Source organism: Gobius niger (genome assembly GCF_951799975.1).
Source record: "Gobius niger genome assembly, chromosome: 10".
Lineage (NCBI taxonomy): Eukaryota > Metazoa > Chordata > Actinopteri > Gobiiformes > Gobiidae > Gobius > Gobius niger.
In genome coordinates this window covers 3529404-3548847 of record NC_136861.1, presented here as the reverse complement: position 1 = coordinate 3548847, position 19444 = coordinate 3529404, and the positions used below count along the sequence as shown (strand labels likewise).

The 19444-nt window shown below is 42.2% G+C and overlaps 1 protein-coding gene across 1 annotated transcript; it reads right to left on the bottom strand.

Moving 5' to 3' along the window:
- Positions 1-17027: 17027 nt before the first annotated feature.
- Positions 17028-19196, bottom strand: LOC306969159 (uncharacterized protein; the record flags this gene model as incomplete). The annotated part of the gene is made up of 4 exons (XM_079564759.1): positions 17028-17120; positions 17262-17347; positions 18083-18388; positions 19016-19196. The coding sequence occupies 4 exons, from the start codon at positions 19194-19196 to the stop codon at positions 17028-17030; spliced, it is 666 nt and encodes a 221-aa protein (XP_079420885.1).
- Between the last annotated feature and the right edge of the window lie 248 nt (positions 19197-19444).

Here is a 19444-nt window from a genome sequence, read left to right as displayed (position 1 = left end):
TTTCGTCAATTTTTCGTAATTTTTTTGTCACATTTTTGTCACATTTTTGTCATTTTTTGTCATTTTTTTGTCACATTTTTGTCATTTTTTTGGTCATATTTTTGTCACATTTTTGTCATTTTTTTGTCACATTTTTGTCACATTTTTGTCTTTTTTTTGTCACATTTTTGTCTTTTTTTTGTCACATTTTTGTCATTTTTTTGTCACATTTTTGTCATTTTTTTGTCACATTTTGGAATTTTTTTTCACATTTTTGTCATTTTTTTGTCATTTTTTGTCACATTTTGTAATTTTTTTGTCATTTTTTGTCACATTTTTGTCTCACTCTGTACTGAACCCTCTCAGACCCTCACTCTGCACTGAACCCCCTCAGACCCTCACTCTGTACTGAACCCTCTCAGACCCTCACTCTGTACTGAACCCCCTCAGACCCTCACTCTGTATGAACCCCCTCAGACCCTCACTCTGTACTGAACCCTCTCAGACCCTCACTCTGTACTGAACCCCCTCAGTCAGACCCTCACTCTGTACTGAACCCCCTCAGACCCTCACTCTGTATGAACCCCCTCAGACCCTCACTCTGTACTGAACCCTCTCAGACCCTCACTCTGCACTGAACCCCCTCAGACCCTCACTCTGCACTGAACCCTCTCAGACCCTCACTCTGTATGAACCCCCTCAGACCCTCACTCTGTACTGAACCCTCTCAGACCCTCACTCTGCACTGAACCCCCTCAGACCCTCACTCTGCACTGAACCCTCTCAGACCCTCACTCTGCACTGAACCCCCTCAGACCCTCACTCTGCACTGAACCCCCTCAGACCCTCACTCTGTACTGAACCCTCTCAGACCCTCACTCTGTACTGAACCCTCTCAGACCCTCACTCTGTACTGAACCCTCTCAGACCCTCACTCTGCACTGAACCCCTTCAGACCCTCACTCTGCACTGAACCCCCTCAGACCCTCACTCTGTCCTGAACCCCCTCAGACCCTCACTCTGTCCTGAACCCTCTCAGACCCTCACTCTGTCCTGAACCCTCTCAGACCCTCACTCTGTACTGAACCCTCTCAGACCCTCACTCTGCACTGAACCCTCTCAGACCCTCACTCTGCACTGAACCCCCTCAGACCCTCACTCTGTATGAACCCCCTCAGACCCTCACTCTGTCCTGAACCCTCTCAGACCCTCACTCTGCACTGAACCCCCTCAGACCCTCACTCTGTATGAACCCCCTCAGACCCTCACTCTGAGTCTGAGCTCTGTGTTTGTGGCGTTTGCTAAACGTCTCTCGTCGCCTTGTTGGAGCTGACACTGGATCTGCAGCTGTTTCCTGGGGCAGCAGAAAGTGACACATATTTCAGAGGGAGGCGCGTGAGGAGGGAGGCATAGAATCATTTAAAATACCTTATACTTGAGCAGCATCAGCCTCGTGGTTGTAAAGCTACGCGGCGGCGGAGTGATCTGCGAGAAAATAGTCCCTCAAAATGCGATTGTTCATGTGATGCAGGTCAGTTATATTCCAGACATGATTCTATGGACACAGACATGTATATGGTTAGTCTGGTGTTAGAAGTGATTTGCCTCAGGTGCTCTGTGGAGCGGGTCACACTGTTTTTAATGCAGGCTAGCTGATACCATAGACCTGCACTAGCCTAGCACTAGCCTGGCACCACGAAACTCTTCAAATATAAGAACTGCATGAATTAAAAATATATATATATATAATTTTTTTGTCACATTTTTTCGTCATATTTTTGTCACATTTTTTTGTCATTTTTTGTCATTTTTTTGTCACATTTTTGCAATTTTTTGTCAATTTTTTTCGTCAATTTTTTGTCATTTTTTTCACCTTTTTGTCATTTTTTCGTCCATTTTTTGTATTTTTTTGTCACATTTTTGTGAAATTTTTGTCATTTTTTTTGTCAATTTTTTGTCTTTTTTTGTCACATTTTTTGTCACATTTTTTGCCACATTTTTTTTGTCACATTTTTGTATTTTTTTTGTAATTTTTTGTCACATTTTTTCGTCAATTTTTGTCATTTTTTTGGTCACGTTTTTTCTCATTTTTTGTGACATTTTTGCCACTTTTTCATACATTTTTCGTCACTTTTTCATCCATTTTTTGTCACTTTTTTGTTAATGTTTTCTCACTTTTTTGTCACATTTCCATCATTGTTTTCGTCTCAGTTTTGTTGCTATTTTCACACCTTTTTTCCAGAAGCTTTTGGATTGGGGTAAAGCCAATGTGCTCGGTTCAGGTGGGAGTTAAGGGGTTAAATGGTCTCAACATAAACAGCACTTTTCCACCTACATTAGGAAACCAGCCCTGAGGAAGCTCCCTGGATAAGGAGCGAAACATCGTCCAGTCGATTTGCTTTAACGCGACTGAGACTCTGGTGAACAGGAGCCGGTTCTGTGAGTGAGAGTTTTTATATTTAGTCGTGTGGCTCCTCTGGGGATCAGCGTCTTTAGACACGTGTAAATATAACTCAGGCCTAATGAAGAGCCGGCACATTTCACCGCAGTCATTAACTTCAACTCCAGGAGCTTTCAGGCCTTAAACTTTCACCTGGAAACAAAACAAGCGCCAGAACAAAACAAAATCAACACCATTTAAAACTAGAAATGCGCTGCGCCATTGCGATTGACTGCGGAATTGCGGGAAGCGAATGCAGAAATTGCATAAACTGTTCAAATTGCATAAATTGCTTAATTTGCATAATCTAATTTGCATAAACTGGTAAAATGCATAAAATGTTCAAATTGCATGAATTGGTTATATGCGAAAATCCCTATTAAATTGCATTATAGTGCTTTAAAATGCATAAACTGTTTAAATTCCATAAAGTGGTTAATTTGCATAATCTATTTTGCATAAACTGGTAAAATGCATAAAATGTCATGTTGCATAAACTGTATAAACTGCATAAAGTGGTAAAATGCATGAATGGGTTAATTTGCATAAATTATGTGAATAGCATAAGCTCTTTAAAATTCATAAATCCTAAATGGCATAAACTCTTAAGTTGCATAAACGGTTTAAAATGCATAAAGTGGTTACTTTGCATAAATTGTTAATATTGCTTTTATATTCCATACACTGGTCAAACTGTTGAAATGGCCTCAGTGCTTGATTGGCAGAAATGGCTGAAAGGCGGAGTCTCCCGATTGGCTGGATTCCCACATACACACCAATGCAAAAATTTCAAACTCTCGTATAAAAAAACTGGAAATCTGCAGAAGGCCAATTTTTTCTCAAAACCCACAAGTTGCAGAAGCTGAACCTGCACAAAGTGCAGAAATTGCATAAAATGCAGAAAAAAGTGCAGAAAAGCATGGATTTGCGGAAGCCCCATTATAAGTCAATGGGAAAAATCTCCGACATTTTGGCCGATTGCGGAAAAACCGTAAGTTGCAGAAGTCCCAAAAGTAATAGCACCCTTCTCCTCAACATGCAGAACATTTTGATGCATAACTTGCATAAATTGCACAAAGCATGAAGGTGCTGAAAGCTCTAGAAAATCGGGAAAAAGATGGAAGAGGAATAATAATAAAGAACATGAAAACCAATAATTGACTGCGGAAGAATTCCGCAGTCAATCAAATATGATTAAAAGCATTAAATGAGAGAGAACTTGTGATATATCCCCCCTCATGTTTATGTCAGTGATCTACAGCAGAGGTAATACTAATATATATAAGTACAGTATTCTCCTTGAGTGTCGCGCCTTAAAATGTGAAAATATAAGTCATTCTACGAGGACTGAGCAACACGAGCTTCAACATTTTAGTTTTCATTGAAGTTGACGACCACGGACGCATCATACGAGGGGGCGTGGCCAAGCTGAGGGGGAGGATATGAATATGTTTAACCCTAGAACACTATTATACCCGAGCAAATCCATGTATGTGAAAGCAAAGAACTAAATGTGTTAGTCCTGAATGTCAACCTTGAAAGGGAACAAGAGCCTGATTAAACACACTAACCCCCCCCGACCTTCATCACTATGGAAACATGAGGCTGTAGGAGAAACACCCAGGCCATCAGAGATGTCAGAGACAAAGCCGGAGCTCAGAGACCCAGGACACTCAGACAAACTCAGATGATGAAATTACGTATGGATTTGCTCGGGTGAAAAACACCCGGCAATAGTGTTCTAGGGTTAATCAGGAAATCGTTCTCCTTTCAAGGTTGACATTCAGGACCGACACATTTATTTTGCAACTTCAACTCCGGTTTTGCTCCTGTCTCAGAGTCCTGTGTCTCTGGCCTCACAGTAAGTGAGTGACACAGAGTTATTTATATTTAGTTTCTCTCTCCTGAAGGACACTGAGCTTCACCAGAGAAGTCTCACAGATCCAGGAATGGCTGGACCAAAAACTACTTCACATCTTCATCCTGACATTTTGTAGGAGCACCCCCCCCACAGGGCACCACGAAGGCCCCGGACCCCATACTCCCGGAGCACCCCCCACAGGGCACCACGAGGGACACGGTCGAACGCTTTCTCCAGATCCACAAAACACATGTGGACTGGTTGGGCGAACTCCCACGAACCCTCGAGCACCCGATGAAGGGTATAGAGTTGGTCCAGTGTGCCACGACCAGGACGAAAACCGCATTGTTCCTCCTGGATCCAAGGTTCAACTATCGGCCGGATCCTCCTCTCCAGCACCCTGGAGTAGACCTTACCGGGGAGGCTGAGGAGGGTGATTCCTCTGTAATTGGAACACACCCTCCGATCCCCCTTTTTAAAGAGAGGGACCACCACCCCGGTCTGCCAATCCAGGGGCACTGTCCCCGACCGCCACGCGATGCTGCAGAGACGTGTCAGCCAAGACAGTCCTACAACATCCAGAGACTTAAGGTACTCAGGGTGAATCTCATCCACCCCCGGAGCCACCAAGGAGCTTTCTCACCACCTCGGTGACTTCAGCCCCGGTGATGGGCGAGCCCACCTCCGAGTCCCCTGCAAACAGTGTTGGTGAAGCACTGCTTCCCCCTCCTGAGGCGCCGGACGGTTTGCCAGAATCTCTTCGAGGCCGACCGATAGTCCTCCTCCATGGCCTCCCCGAACTCCTCCCAGACCCGAGTTTTAGCCTCTGCGACCGCACGAGCTGCAGCACGCTTGGCCTGCCGGTACCTCTCAGCTGCCTCAGGAGTCCCACAAGCCAACAAGGCCAGGTAGGACTCCTTCTTCAGCTTGACGGCATCCCTTACTTCCGGGCGCCACCACCGGGTTCGGGGATTGCCGCCGCGACAGGCACCAGAGACCTTACGGCCACAACTACGAGCAGCCGCATCGACAATGGAGGAGGAGAACAGAGTCCACTCTGACTCCATGTCCCCCGCCTCCCCCGGAATCTGGATGAAGCTCTTCCGGAGGTGGGAGTTGAAGACCCCACTGACAGAGGGATCCACCAGACATTCCCAGCAGACCCTCACAACACGCTTGGGCCTCCCAGGTCTGACCGGCTTCCTCCCCTGCCAGCGGATCCAGCTCACCACCAGGTGGTGATCAGTTGACAGCTCAGCCCCTCTCTTCACCCGAGTGTCCGAGACACGCGGCCGGAGGTCAGACGACACAACTACAAAGTCGATCATCGACCTCCTACCTAGGGTGTCCTGGTGCCACGTGCACTTATGGACACCCTTGTGCTCGAACATGGTGTTCGTTATGGACAAACTGCGACTAGCACAGAAGTCCAATAACAGAACACCACTCGGGTTCAGATCGGGGAGGCCGTTCTTCCCAATCACTCCCTCCCAGGTCTCACTGTCGTTGCCCACATGGGCGTTGAAGTCCCCCAGCAGAACAATCGAGTCCCCAGTCGGAGCACTATCTAGTACCCCTAACAGGGACTCCAAGAAAGCTGGGTACTCTGCACCGATGTGCAGAGTACCCAGCCCGCCGCCTCCGCCCGTGGGCAACTCCAGAAACATGGAGAGTCCAGCCTCTCTCCAGGAGTTGGGATCCGGAACCCAAGCTGTGCGTGGAGGTGAGCCCGACTATATCTAGTCGGTATCTCTCAACCTCCCGCACAAGCTCAGGCTCCTCCCCCCCAGCGAGGTGACGTTCCATGTCCCGAACGCCAGAAGCTGTGCATGCGGACCAGGTCGCCGAGGCACCTGCCTCTGACTGCCACCCAGTCCTCTCCGCACCCGACCCTTACGGATCCCTCTGTGGGTGGTGGGTCCACAGGAGGGCGGGCCCACGTCGTCCCTTCGGGCTATGCCCGGCCGGGCCCCGTGGGCAGAGACCCGGCCACCAGACGCTCGAGTTCGACCCCCAACCCCAGGTCTGGCTCCAGGGTGGGGCCCCGGCTGCGCCATGCCGGGCGGCGTCTCGGTCCTTGATATTATACTGTCCATAGAAGTCTTGTGAGCTGCTCTTCATCTGACCCGTCACCTCGGACCTGTTTGCCATGGGAGACCCTACCAGGGGCATAAAGCCCCAGACAACAGAGCTCCTCGGATCATTCGGGCTCAAACAACCCCACGTTAAGGTGGCAGCTCACGGGGTTTGACTTTACTTAAGTGATAAATAAATTCATATTCCACCAGAAAATGGATAAAAAGAGTGGAAAGTTGTGTTTCTCTAAAGATTCTATTTTTCCCCTCAGTGAAGCCACGCCCCCTTCTATGACGAGATGCGTCTGTATCTATAGTAAGTTTGTCTCCAGTGAAAAGTCTTGTATTTTTAAGGTTAAGGTTTTGCTCATAGACTGAGGAGCAAGACTTTCCCCCATAGCGTTTAGCGCCAGCTTTGTTTTTAGAATAATGCAAAAATGAAAATAGGATAAGATTAGGACAAGGTTGAGCATGTTAAGACAAACACGTGGAGGTCAGAATGACGAGCCTGTGTCCAATACTGACTTAGAGAAGAAGAAGAAGGTTTAGTGGAAAGTCCAACGTCTGGAGCAGAGTCCTGGTCACGTGTTAGTGTGTATGTGGATGATGTTTCTCCGCACTGAGGCATGTGTGGCGTGTTCTTGGTCATGTATGTGATTGTGAGGGTCTCTCTCGTGTTTGGTTGGTGTGGATGAGGTTACCATGTGCTGAGGCATGTGTGGCGTGTCTCTGGTCATGTATGTGATTGTGAGGGTCTCTCTCGTGGTCGGGGTCGGGCCTGGTCATGTGTTTGGTTAGTGTGGATGATGTTACTCTGCACTGAGGCATGTGTGGCGTGTCTCTGGTCATGTATGTGATTGTGAGGTCTCTCTCGTGGTCGGGGTCGGGCCTGGTCATGTGTTGCATGTTACTCCGCACTGAGGCATGTGAGGCGTGTCTTTGGTCATGTATGTGATTGTGAGGTCTCTCTCGTGGTCGGGGTCGGGCCTGGTCATGTGTTTGGTTAGTGTGGATGATGTTTCTCCGCACTGAGGCATGTGTGGCGTGTTCTTGGTCATGTATGTGATTGTGAGGGTCTCTCTCATGGTCGGGGTCGGGCCTGGTCATGTGTTTGGTTAGTGTGGATGATGTTACTCTGCACTGAGGCATGTGTGGCGTGTCTTTGGTCATGTATGTGATTGTGAGGGTCTCTCTCCTGGTCGGGGTCGGGCCTGGTCATGTGTTGCATGTTCCTCTGCACTGAGGCATGTGAGGCGTGTCGGTCGTATGTGTGGAATGCGTTGCTCTGTATATCTTCGTCTCTGACATGGGCACTTTCACCTCACAGCGAGGTCTGGGGTTCGATTCCCGGGGCACGTCAGGTCTCTGAGGGAACAGCCTCACCCAAAAACTACAAATAAACCACAGTTTGTAACCAGAGCAGCAGTATTTGGTTTCAATATGTGGTACTTTTTTACTTCTATCCGTGTAATACTGTACTACTTAATAAAGTGACTCGTTTCACAGAGAGTAAAGGTTCATGCGAGTGCGTGTGCATCATTTTCTGGCCTTTGGAAATATAGGATTTTTACATAATTTTATGTTTTGTTTTTCATAATTTATGCCACAACTAAATGGTAAATCAGTCTTTTACACTCAGATCAAATCATTTATAACACATGTAAAAAAAAGTACATACATACACGACAATACAAACATCAGTCAGTACTCCGTCTCTACTACTATTTTGTTCAACTCTTACTTGAGCAGGCTAATTATATATATTTTTTTGACAAGAAAGAGGTGAGTCTCATAAATGTTTGTTTGTGCATTTAAGGTATTTTTCAATGACGAAAATATCCGTCATAAAATAAATGCTTGTCTTTCAATCTTATTTATTGGGGTAAATTCTCCGCGGTGTGGCTTTAAGAAAGTAAAACAAACCAAGAAACATATACATATATTTTAGAATGACATGTAATTAGCTAAACAAATTAACCGCTTAACTCCCACCTGAACATTTTCTCCAGTTTGGCTTTACCCAAATCTAAAAGCTTCTTAAAAATAAGCGCCAAAATAGAGATGAAAACGAGACGTAAACAAGGAGGAAAAAGAAACAAAAACGTTACAAAAACGCCATAAAACACTTACAAGAAAGCACCAAAATCTGGTTAAAAAGCACAAAAAACTGGTCTAAAAAGCAGAAAAAAATGGTTAAAAAAGCAAAAAAAATGTGTCTAAAAAGCAGGGAAAAAATGGTAAAAATAAATAAATAGAAACATGTGAAAAAAGCAACTAAAACCCAACAGAAAAGCTGCAAAAATGTGAAATAGAGAAAAAAAGTGACACCGTGATAACAGTCCAGCTTACAAATAAGGCATAGAGGCCTACAGACTGTGAACTCTCCAGTCTAGAAGCTTTCAGATTTGGGGAAAGCTGAACATGGAGTAAATGTGCTCGGTTAAGGCGGGAGTTAAGAGGTTTAAAAACAGGCTAAAGCGACTCATTTCTAACGTGTTCTTCCAAACCGAACATCTGCCCTCCTCGTGGCTGTTCTGGATCCGCTGCGGCTCCGGGTCTGCGGCTTCATCCTCCCCGGGCCTGACGGTGAAGGAAGCTGACGTGACTGAGCCAATCCGGTAAAAACCGCCTCTAAAGCGTGTGGACGCAGAGCTCACCGGTTCTTCTGGACTCTGGAAACCCCGAGTGAGGTCAGGACTGGATGTGTGTGTTTTTTATGAGCTCAGGCGGACTTGTTTGTGCAGAAAATGTTTAATGCTAATCGCGCCTAGCGTCTTAGCATGCTAACGCTAACGCTAGCCTTTTATTTTAACTCCGGTATGTAGAGCGCGGAGATTTAAATAATGATTGTGATTAAAGAGAGTGTTTTAAATGCACAGCGGACCACGGACTGTCCCTGGACCTGCTGTGGATGCAGGTCTTCAGGGTCCTCGTCTGGACCGAGGCTGAGCTGCTCCGGTGAAGCTGCTGAAGCGGCCGTGGCGCCATTACGAACATGGACCTGGTCACGTGTCCGGCTGCCGTGAGTACCAGCCTAACGGCCGGGAAAACACACTCATTTAGAGGCATCATTGGAAACACATATGATATGATAACGCTCTTTGCCTCACGTTGGTTCATGTTTTTTTTATGTGGGAAAGTGAGGATTTTGACGTCCTCACTCTCCCACATTTATCACTGATTAGCGCTTAGCTCAGCTGCTCATTGAAATGTGTTGTTAGCATCTCAAAAGCCTCTTACCACCCGCCAAAACCAAATGCATTCCCTTCTCTTTGCCATTGTCGTCACTTTTTATTTCCCTTATGTGTCTTTGTCGCTTTTTCATTACTTTTTTGCTGCTCTTTTGTCACTTTTTTTTTGCTGGATTTTTGTCTTTTTGTGCTGGATTTTTGTCATTTTTTTGTTGAATTTTTGTCATTTTTTTTGCTGGATTTTTTCATTTTTCTGCTTGATTTTTGTCATTTTGTTGTTGGATTTTTGTCATTTTTTGCTGGATTTTTGTCACTTTTTTGTTGGATTTTTGTCATTTTTTTTGCTGAATTTTTGTCTTTTTTTGCAGGATTTTTGTCTTTTTTTTGCTGGATTTTTGTCATTGTGTTGTTGGATTTTTGTCTTTTTTGTGCTGGATTTTTGTCATTTTTTTGTTGAATTTTTGTCATTTTGGTCACTTTTTTGGTCACTTTTTTGGTCACTTTTTTGGTCACTTTTTATTTCCCTCATGTTTCTTTGTCGCTTTTTTTATTACTTTTTTGCTGCTCTTTTGTCACTTTTTTTGCAGGATTTTTGTCTTTTTTTGCTGGATTTTTGTCTTTTTTTGCTAAAAATGATGGTGGTTCGTTGAATTGGATCGTTGGGAACATTTTTTTGACGTTTTTCTTCCTCTCAGTGTTAGATCTGGATAAAACGTCCACTCTCTGCCTGCATTATGTTTGAATACATTGTTTATAATATGTCGTCTACATTACAATAAATAAACACGTGTGGGAACGTGAAGCTCCACCAATCAAAAGCCTCGTAGTAGATCATGGGACTCCCGAGCATCCTGGGTAATGTAGTTCTAGGACGAAGGCTCGCAGTTAAACTAGATGGATCTCAGACGTGCTTTTTCCACCTGCGTCTGACTTTGCGGTCGCTTTAGAACCACAGAGCTGGATTCAGCCCAAGCTGACGCAGTTACGGAGTTAAAGACTTTATTCCAAGTCTCAAAGCAAGGGGAGTTTTACTCCCGGTCACGTGTCGGGGTCCAACATAAAAATCCCATGTATTAATAGCATTGACTTTTTGAGAAAGTCAACTATTAAGAGTTTAACATCACGGCGCCGGCTAATCAGCGATATGCTAACTCACGGACATGAAACATACAAGGTGAAATTGAAAATGTGTCTAAAATGTTATAAACTGCAACATTATAAAAGTAATTTTGTCGTATTTTCAAGCATTGTTTGTTTCTTGTAAAATACCCGCGCAAGTGTTGTTACAAAATATGTTATTTGGAATAAATTCATGTGGGGGAAGAGGCATCGTGATGTTACTTCCTGGACATCTCCGGCTCGCTGTTGGACAAAACATCATAATGGGTAAGTTTTGTCTCTTTTTGAACTCTGACATTAAATCTAAGACGTTAGCTAGAAAACTGGCTAAAGTGTCAATATCGAGCACTTTATAAAATACATAATTTTCAGCTGCAGCGTCGCCTGAAAGGACGTGTTATTCTGAATGGCCGAGCGAGTGAAGCCTTTTTAAGTTTTTAACCCCTTAACTCCCACCTGAACCGAGAACATTTTCTCCAGTTTGGCTTTTTCCCCCAATCCAAAAGTTTCTGGAAAAAAGCAACCAAATTGAGACAAAACAATAATGAAGATGTAACAAAAAAGTGAGAAAACTGACAAAAAATGTGACAAAAAATGTGACAAAAAATGTGACAAAAAATGTGACAAAAAATGTGACAAAAAATGTGACAAAAATGACAAAAAATGTGACAAAAATGACAAAAAATGTGACAAAAAATGTGACAAAAATGACAAAAAATGTGCCAAAAAATATGAAAAAAAGACCAAAAAAAAGACAAAAAATAGACAAAAAATTGATTCAAAAAATGACAAAAAAGTTCAAAAATGAGTTTAAATTTACTGTGTTTGTGTCTTGTTATTTTTCCTACGTTTAAAAGGTAACTCGAAGGTAAAATGAGGTTTAAAGTACATTTCATTCGTAGTAGGATTGTAGGACAAAACGTTGTCATTTACATTTTTCATCATAAGCTCAAGCAGTGTTTTTCTGTTGTATGTCCTGTTCACTGTATTTACATTTTTAAACTCCGTGCAGTCCCTTTAAGTAAACTTAATCCCGATCTACTAACTAGGGCTGCCAAGTTGAACAATCAGATCATTATTATTATTATCAAATTCAGCGCTACAGTAGTTTCCAAAATGAACTTTGTGTCTCTCTGAATGGCCACATGTCACACATTGTTTTTACCTTCAATCTGCTGCCCTCTAGTGGTCAAAGAAAATGTAGATCTTTGCCCAGACATAAACCTGTACATTATAGAATGAACTCATTTGTATGTAAGGAGAATGTACTAGCCTATGTTATATAAGTAAGGGATAATGTATCGAATAAGCACCGACAGGACGAACCGGACAGGGCGAACCTTATTTTCCCGACAAAAAATGACAAAAAAAAATGACAAAAAATGACCAAAAAAAATGCTGATTTTTTTTTTTTAATTTACGAAAAAATGATGAAAAAGTGGCAAAAATGTCACAAAAATATGACATAAAAAATGGACAAAAAGTGACAAAAAATTACGAAAAATAAAAAAAAAATGGACAAAAAATTATGAACAAGTGGCAAAAAATTGACAAAAAATGACCAAAAAAAATGATGAATTTAAAGAAAAACAATTACGAAAAAATGATGAAAAAGTGTCAAAAATGTCACAAAAATATGGCATAAAAAATGGACAAAAAGTGACAAAAAATTACGAAAAATAAAAAAAAAATGGACAAAAAATTATGAACAAGTGGCAAAAAATTGACAAAAAATGACCAAAAAAAATGATGAATTTAAAGAAAAACAATTACGAAAAAATGATGAAAAAGTGTCAAAAATGTCACAAAAATATGGCATAAAAAATGGACAAAAAGTGACAAAAAATTAAAAAAAAAAAAAAGACAAAAAAATGGACAAAAAATTACGAAAAAAAAAAAAAAAAATTGATCAAAAAATGATGAAAAAGTGGCAAAAATGTCACAAAAATATGACATAAAAAATGGACAAAAAGTGACAAAAAATTACGAAAAAAAAAAAAATGGACAAAAAATGATCAAGTGGCAAAAAATGGACAAAAATGGACAAAAAATGACTAAAAAATGATGAATTATGAATTTAAAAAAAAAAAATTACAAAAAAATGATGAAAAAGTGTCAAAAATGTCACAAAAATATGACATAAAAAAGTGACAAAAAAACTGACAAAAAGTGACAAAAAATTACGAAAAATAAAACAAAAATGGACAAAAAAATGATGAAAAAGTGGCAAAAAATGGACAAAAAAATGGACAAAAAATGACAAAAAAATTACGAAGAAAAAAAAAAAATTGATGAAAAAATGATGAAAAAGTGGCAAAAATGTCACAAAATATGATAAAAAATGCTGGAAAAATCTGAACATGTGACAAAAAGTGACAAAAACGGTGTCAAATTGGGGGCGCTGTTTCACTCCTTTCGCAAAGTGAAGGAAACACTGTTGTGGCGTCTTGGTGTTTATTATTCAGATTGTTGTAGCACATTTCCAACTTTTATTGCAAAGGTTGTTGACATCAGCAAAGGTACGTGTTCAAAAATGACTTTTAAAAGGATTTATGCTGAACTGACACTTTAACCTCTTAACTCCCGCCTGAACCGAGAGCATTTTCTCCAGTTCAGCTTTACCCAAATCCTGTAGGCCAGTGTAACGCCTCATTTGAAAGCTAAGACCTACAAAACTCATCTAAATGGATCTTTTTCCTCACGTCATTTTTTTTTTTTTCCATCATTTTTTTGTTGGGTATTCAACTCATTTTTGTAACTTTTTTTGTCTTTTTTTTTTGTCACATTTTTTTCCGCATTTTTGTCATTTTTTTTCGTTTTTTTAATCAAATTTGTGTCATTTTTTTGTCATGTTTTGTCACATTTTTGTAATTTTTTTGTCACATTTTTGTCATTTTTTTGTCACATTTTTTGTCATTTTTTGGTCTCATTTTTATCAAATTTTTGTCACATTTTTGCCATTTTTTGTCATATTTTTTGTCACATTTTTTGTCATTTTTTGGTCTCATTTTTATCAAATTTTTGTCACATTTTTGCCATTTTTTGTCACATTTTTTGTCACATTTTTTGTCATTTTTTGGTCTCATTTTTTATCAATTTTTTGTCACATTTTTGCCATTTTTTGTCACATTTTTTTGTCATTTTTTTGTCACATTTTTGTTATTTTTTGTCACATTTTTGTCACATTTTTTGTCATTTTTTGGTCTCATTTTTATCAAATTTTTGTCACATTTTTGCCATTTTTTGTCACATTTTTTGGTCATTTTTTTGTCACATTTTTGTCATTTTTTGGTCACATTTTTATCAAATTTTGGTCACATTTTTGTCATTTTTTCAACAATTTTTCATCACTTTTTGTCAATGTTTTCTCACTTTTTTGTCACATTTTTGTCATTTTTTCAACAATTTTTCATCACTTTTTTGTCACATTTCCATAACTTTTTTCCAGAAGCTTTTGGATTGGGGTAAAGCCAAACTGGAGAAAATGTGCTCGGTTCAGGCGGGAGTTAAGGGGTTAAGAATGATCTAATGTGTCTTTTTCTTTGAGTTAACAAATGAATGAGGTAAAGTCACTGCAGGTGCTGTAGATACAGGTGTTGCTGTTGTTCACGTTTTGCTACAGTTTTTGATTATCACTAAAACTAGGCTTTTGCCATAGTTAACAAATATATATCGAAAAATAAGATAAAGTAATTATTATTGTTTACAGTTATATGTGTTTCACACTGACATCGCCGAGTTTGGCCCGTGACACTGGCACTTTTTCATTTTGGCCTCAGAGACAAAAGGTTTGAGCACCGCTGGTCCAGAGCTTCACTTTGCCTCCTGATAAAGACTGTCCATCTCATCTACATTCAGATTAAACGTGTCTAAAGCTCCAGGCGGGTCATGTCTGTGAGCTCTGAGAATGTGAACATTAACTGCTCGAGCGATTCACAGGACAGAGCGATGTGTTTGGAACTGCTCGATCAAACATGTTCACAGCAAACAAAGCGGACCAAAGGGAAATGCAGGTTTTACATGTGGTTCTGATCTGCGACTGAAGTGTAACAGACGACTCATCACTCTGGAGGGATTTTCTTGAATGGAAATCTGAACAACAGATTTTATTCAGTTTTATTGTTTTTTTTGTCTAATACATGAATCAACACTCAAAAGTAATATTATAAAAGGAGCAGAATCAGTGAAACCATCGATCGATCTTTCTATTGTTCATCTCCTTTAACGTTTCATCTTTCACCAAAGCGTTTACAGCAGAAAATACATCATCATTAGTAAAAGATGCCAAATATAAAACATTTTAAAAGTATAAAACTCAGGATTAACATCATGACTGTTTCTTCTGTCTCGAAAAAGATGAAGTGTCGCTCAAAATAAACACTTTTCAAAAACAAATAAACTCTTTATCAAACGTTTTTACAACTTTACAACATCTGTCCGTCTATCGCACTTTGATCTTGGGCTGTGTCTGACCTGGAGGGGAGACCGGGGCTGGTTGTCACACGAGAATAAAATTACTTAATGAATTAAAAGTAACTTTTTTTTTTTCCTTTTAATTTAAAGGGGCTAGATGCAAGTTAGCCATTGTATGCTCACTGCTGCCACCTCAGGTCACATGTGTAACTGCAGCTTCTGTATTAAGCTCGTGCATGACGGCACTTCAGACCCGAAGTAAAACTTTCTGAGTGACAGTGCAGGATTTCAGAGGCCGTTGTGGTGAATCTGAGCTCATTCTACACATGAGGACATGGAGGAACATGTGGGGGAGGAGAATACTTTACATTTTTAAACTCCGTATGGTCCCTTTAATTTAAGAGAAAGGGGAAACAATACATATTAATGAACATTTAAAATAAATGTAAATATGCCAGATTATAGCATTAGGCTAATGTCCATCTGCAGACCCCCTGGCAGGTCGATGTCACACACAGACACACAAACTATACACGATATCAGTGGTTCTCAACCTATTTACACAGACTCACAGAAGCAGCACAGACATTTACAAACAGCACAGGATAAAGACATGAACAGAGACAACTGAACACAGACAGTGGAACAATGACAGTGTAAAATTAACTGAATTCATTTACTTCATTAAAGCAGCACTAAGTAACGTGTTTACCCTAAGGCGAGACACTGCAGGTGAACAGGGAAAAAATAAATGTAGAGATTTCAATTTGAAACTTTTGCTGAACATTAGATTTCTGTCATTTTAAGTTTTCACAAAATAAGGCATTTTGAGCATTAAAATGGCCAAAATTGCCTATATTTTGGCCGACGAAATCAAAATAATGAATTGAGCCAGATTAAACTTTATGGTTTTATTTTATTGACATATTAGTAACTAAGATTTTTTCAGGGGGATTTTGGATATTTTGTTTAGTTTTTCAATAAACTAATCATCAGTGAAAAAATCTGTAAAAACTCAAATTCCGCCTGTTTTTTTGGTTTCAAAGCTGAATAAATCAGGCTAGGAATTAGATATTAAAAAATCCCTCTCAAAAAACCTTCTAAACCTTGTTGTGTCTCAGACTGTAAAGTTTGGAGTCTGTGGGAGCTTCTATAAGGGCTCAGGCTCTGCCCGAGTGCGGCTTCTCTCATTCAGAGAAAACCAGCCCTGAAGTTTTGTAGCGAGTGCGCATGCTCGGCCCGTTCTTCCACTTTTCCGCTCCAGCGTCTCGTAGGAGGAAAAACACCATATTTGGGTGAAAGCGTCATCACGGGGCCCCTTAGCAGGACACGTGGATGTAAAATCTGTCAATATTTATGAATGAAAACCCGCGGGAAAGACGGCCTTTCTACTTCCGGGTCGCCCCCACCTCGCAGACAAAACATCATAAAATAAACATCATTTTTATATCGGACATGAAAACTAAGATGTAAAGGGAGGAAAACAGATACAAATCTCTGCGTGAAACATCAATACTTTCACCTGCCCGTAGTCCCTGTGGGGGTTATACAAGTGGCCTCTAGGGGGAAGAGTTACTTAGTGCTGCTTTAAGACGAAAAGCAAAATTACTTCAAACTCCATTGATACGTGTGGGCCGTGCTGTCATGCCCGTATATGGATGTTTAGAGGCGTGTCTTTGTCTTTACAAATTACATTTAAACATTCTAAAGAGCCCTCAGTTTAAAATTGAGGTGGTAACTGGTAACTGGACGAGGCCTTTCTGTGGAGTTGCGAGTGCACATGGGGGACGACGGATGGAAATGAGCTTGTTCAAACAGTCTTGATTTTGTTAATGAATATCTCGGACATTTTTGATACAATCCACATGAATCAAACACCTTTCATCATGTTGTGAAATAATAAAAAAGCATGTTATTATCTGATAATGCGAGCGGGAGAAGTCTGTCGATCACATCTGGTCGAAAACAACGTCAATGCGTTCTTCTTCGGGGCTGGCTCTGCGTCTCCTGGCTCTCTGTGTCATGTTGCGCCCCCTGGTGGCCTGAAACGTCACCGCACAACAGAAAAAAGAAAGTTATAAACAGAAAAAGGTTTTAATGACGTTCACCATTTCCCAACTCGAGGTGCACGGCCCAGTTTGTAACGAGGAAGCGAGGAGCTGGGTGAGGACGTGAGCTCGTACCTGGCGGTAGAAGACGTAGGGGATGAAGTTCAGCAGCATCAGCAGGAGAAGAACCAGCGCTCGGACGAGGAACTGGAAGTCAGACCCTGGAACACATCCAACAGACGTCACTGAACCGGGACGAACCAGAACGTACTGGGACAAATGTATTAACAAATTAACAATTAACGCATTTATCCTGGTGCCGCTAGTGACACACACAAGTTTTCTCCACATCACACACACACACACACGTTTGAAATTCTATCTTAGTGAGGACACTCATAGTCATAATGCACTACCCAGACCCTGACCCTGAACCCTAAGCCCCTAACCTTAGCCCTAACCCTAAAACCACATCTTGACCCTCAAACAGTCCTTCAAATAAGTGAGAACCGCCCGAAAGGTCCTCACTTTACAAAAATGTCCTTACTTTGTTGGTTAAAACTCAAACTGGTCCTCACAATGTCGTAATTACAAAAACACACACTTGCACGCCAATCGTTCATGCAGAACTGTGTTTAGCACACTCTACAAACAGTAGGTGGCGCTGTGCCGATGTTCTGTCAAACAAGGAAGGTTAGTGAATTTGCAGGTTTTAAAATGAGTCATATTCAGTTTGTAAGAAAAAATAAATTAATGGAAATGGGGATCTTAAACTCAAAATTTAAATGGATTCGAGGGTTGAGTGCGTCCCGAACATAACCATTGTAATTCTCGGCTTTGTTTTTACTCAGAGGGCGGGGACTCAGCCAATGGTCCCGTGAGAAGAGCTGTTTTATGGAGAACTAGTGTATGTTCTCCATAAAACTGTGTCCCAGACGGCGCCCCGTACCCCTTACCTCCTGGATGGATGTGGAGGGAGCTGTTGGAGGAGAAGCTGTGGTTGAACACCTGCAGGAGGTAAACACAGGTGTAGTTCCCTCTGTGGGCGGGGCTCACGTCAGTAAACAGGAAGTGGGCGGAGTGATTGACGGCCGGCAGGGTGAGGTTGAGAGTGGGAGAGAGCAGCTGGAAGGAGCCTCCCGGGTACTGCGGCTCCACGGAGCATTTGACCTGGAAATGTGCCCCCATCTGCACCCAGGCCCCGCCCTCTCCCGGAGACGCCCACTCGCCCTCCTGTGCCCGCGGCGCCCAGAGCTCGCCCTCTGCCCGCGGAGCCCACACCCCCTCAGACACAGACACCTCCGGGACCTTCAGCAGATCTGAGGAGACAAAGGCTGATGTGGATCTGTCCAGAACTTATGGTCATGTGACTAAACTGACCAATGGGCAGGAGCAACAATATTCACTGGAATAAGAGTCACGCTGCTTTACAATGATTTCACTCAAAGTAGAATTTAGTACTGACCCAAACAGTTACTCGAGAAAAAGTAAAGAAGTACTTTGTTAAATAACTGTTGGAGTAAAGTCTGGCTTATGTTTCACATGTGTACTGTTACTTCAAAATAAACTACTGTAGAAGTAAAAGTACTGTGTGATGCTCTACATGCAGTTAGTGGAAACAGCTACATAAAAGTACTTGAGTAAAAGTAACTGAGTACTCCTGCCTCGGCCAATGGGAGCAGAGGATTATCTGTGTTAGTTCTGCACACTCTGTGTCCTCCTCTAGGGGGCAGCACCACATCCAATGAACTGACACTGAGCAGCTCTGAAGAAGAAGAGATTCAGATTTAAATGTGCAGTACCTGAACAAACCAGGAGGAGGCTGAAACCAACTGAGGAACCACCAACTATGCAGTCTCTCACAGCAGCTTTCTTCACACCGTCAGTACCGATGAGCCACACATGCCCCCAGACAGACCTTCCTCTCTCTTCTGTAGAAACAGCAGAGCCACAGTCCAGGCTCCGACACACAGCAGCCGCCGCCTCCAGGCCCCAGAGGTCAGAGGTCGAGGTGTCATAAAATTCATAGGTCACCACTCGTCTCCACTCTCCTCTAAACTCCGCCTCCATCGTCCCCTCACAGCGACTGGCCCCTCCCACCAGCCTCAGCGGCTCTGGACACAAACACAGGTGAGCCCCGCCCTTTACAGACCCCGCCCCTGGCCCCGCCCCTTTACCTGCACAGGTGAGGGTGAGAGTGGGGCAGGTCTCTGGGCCGGTCCTGGTCCGGTTACAGTCCATCAGCTTAGACTCGTGGCCCTCACAGTGGAACGTCTGCCCCAGAGGAGAGAGCGCCCCCTGGAGGAGAGGAGCCCCAC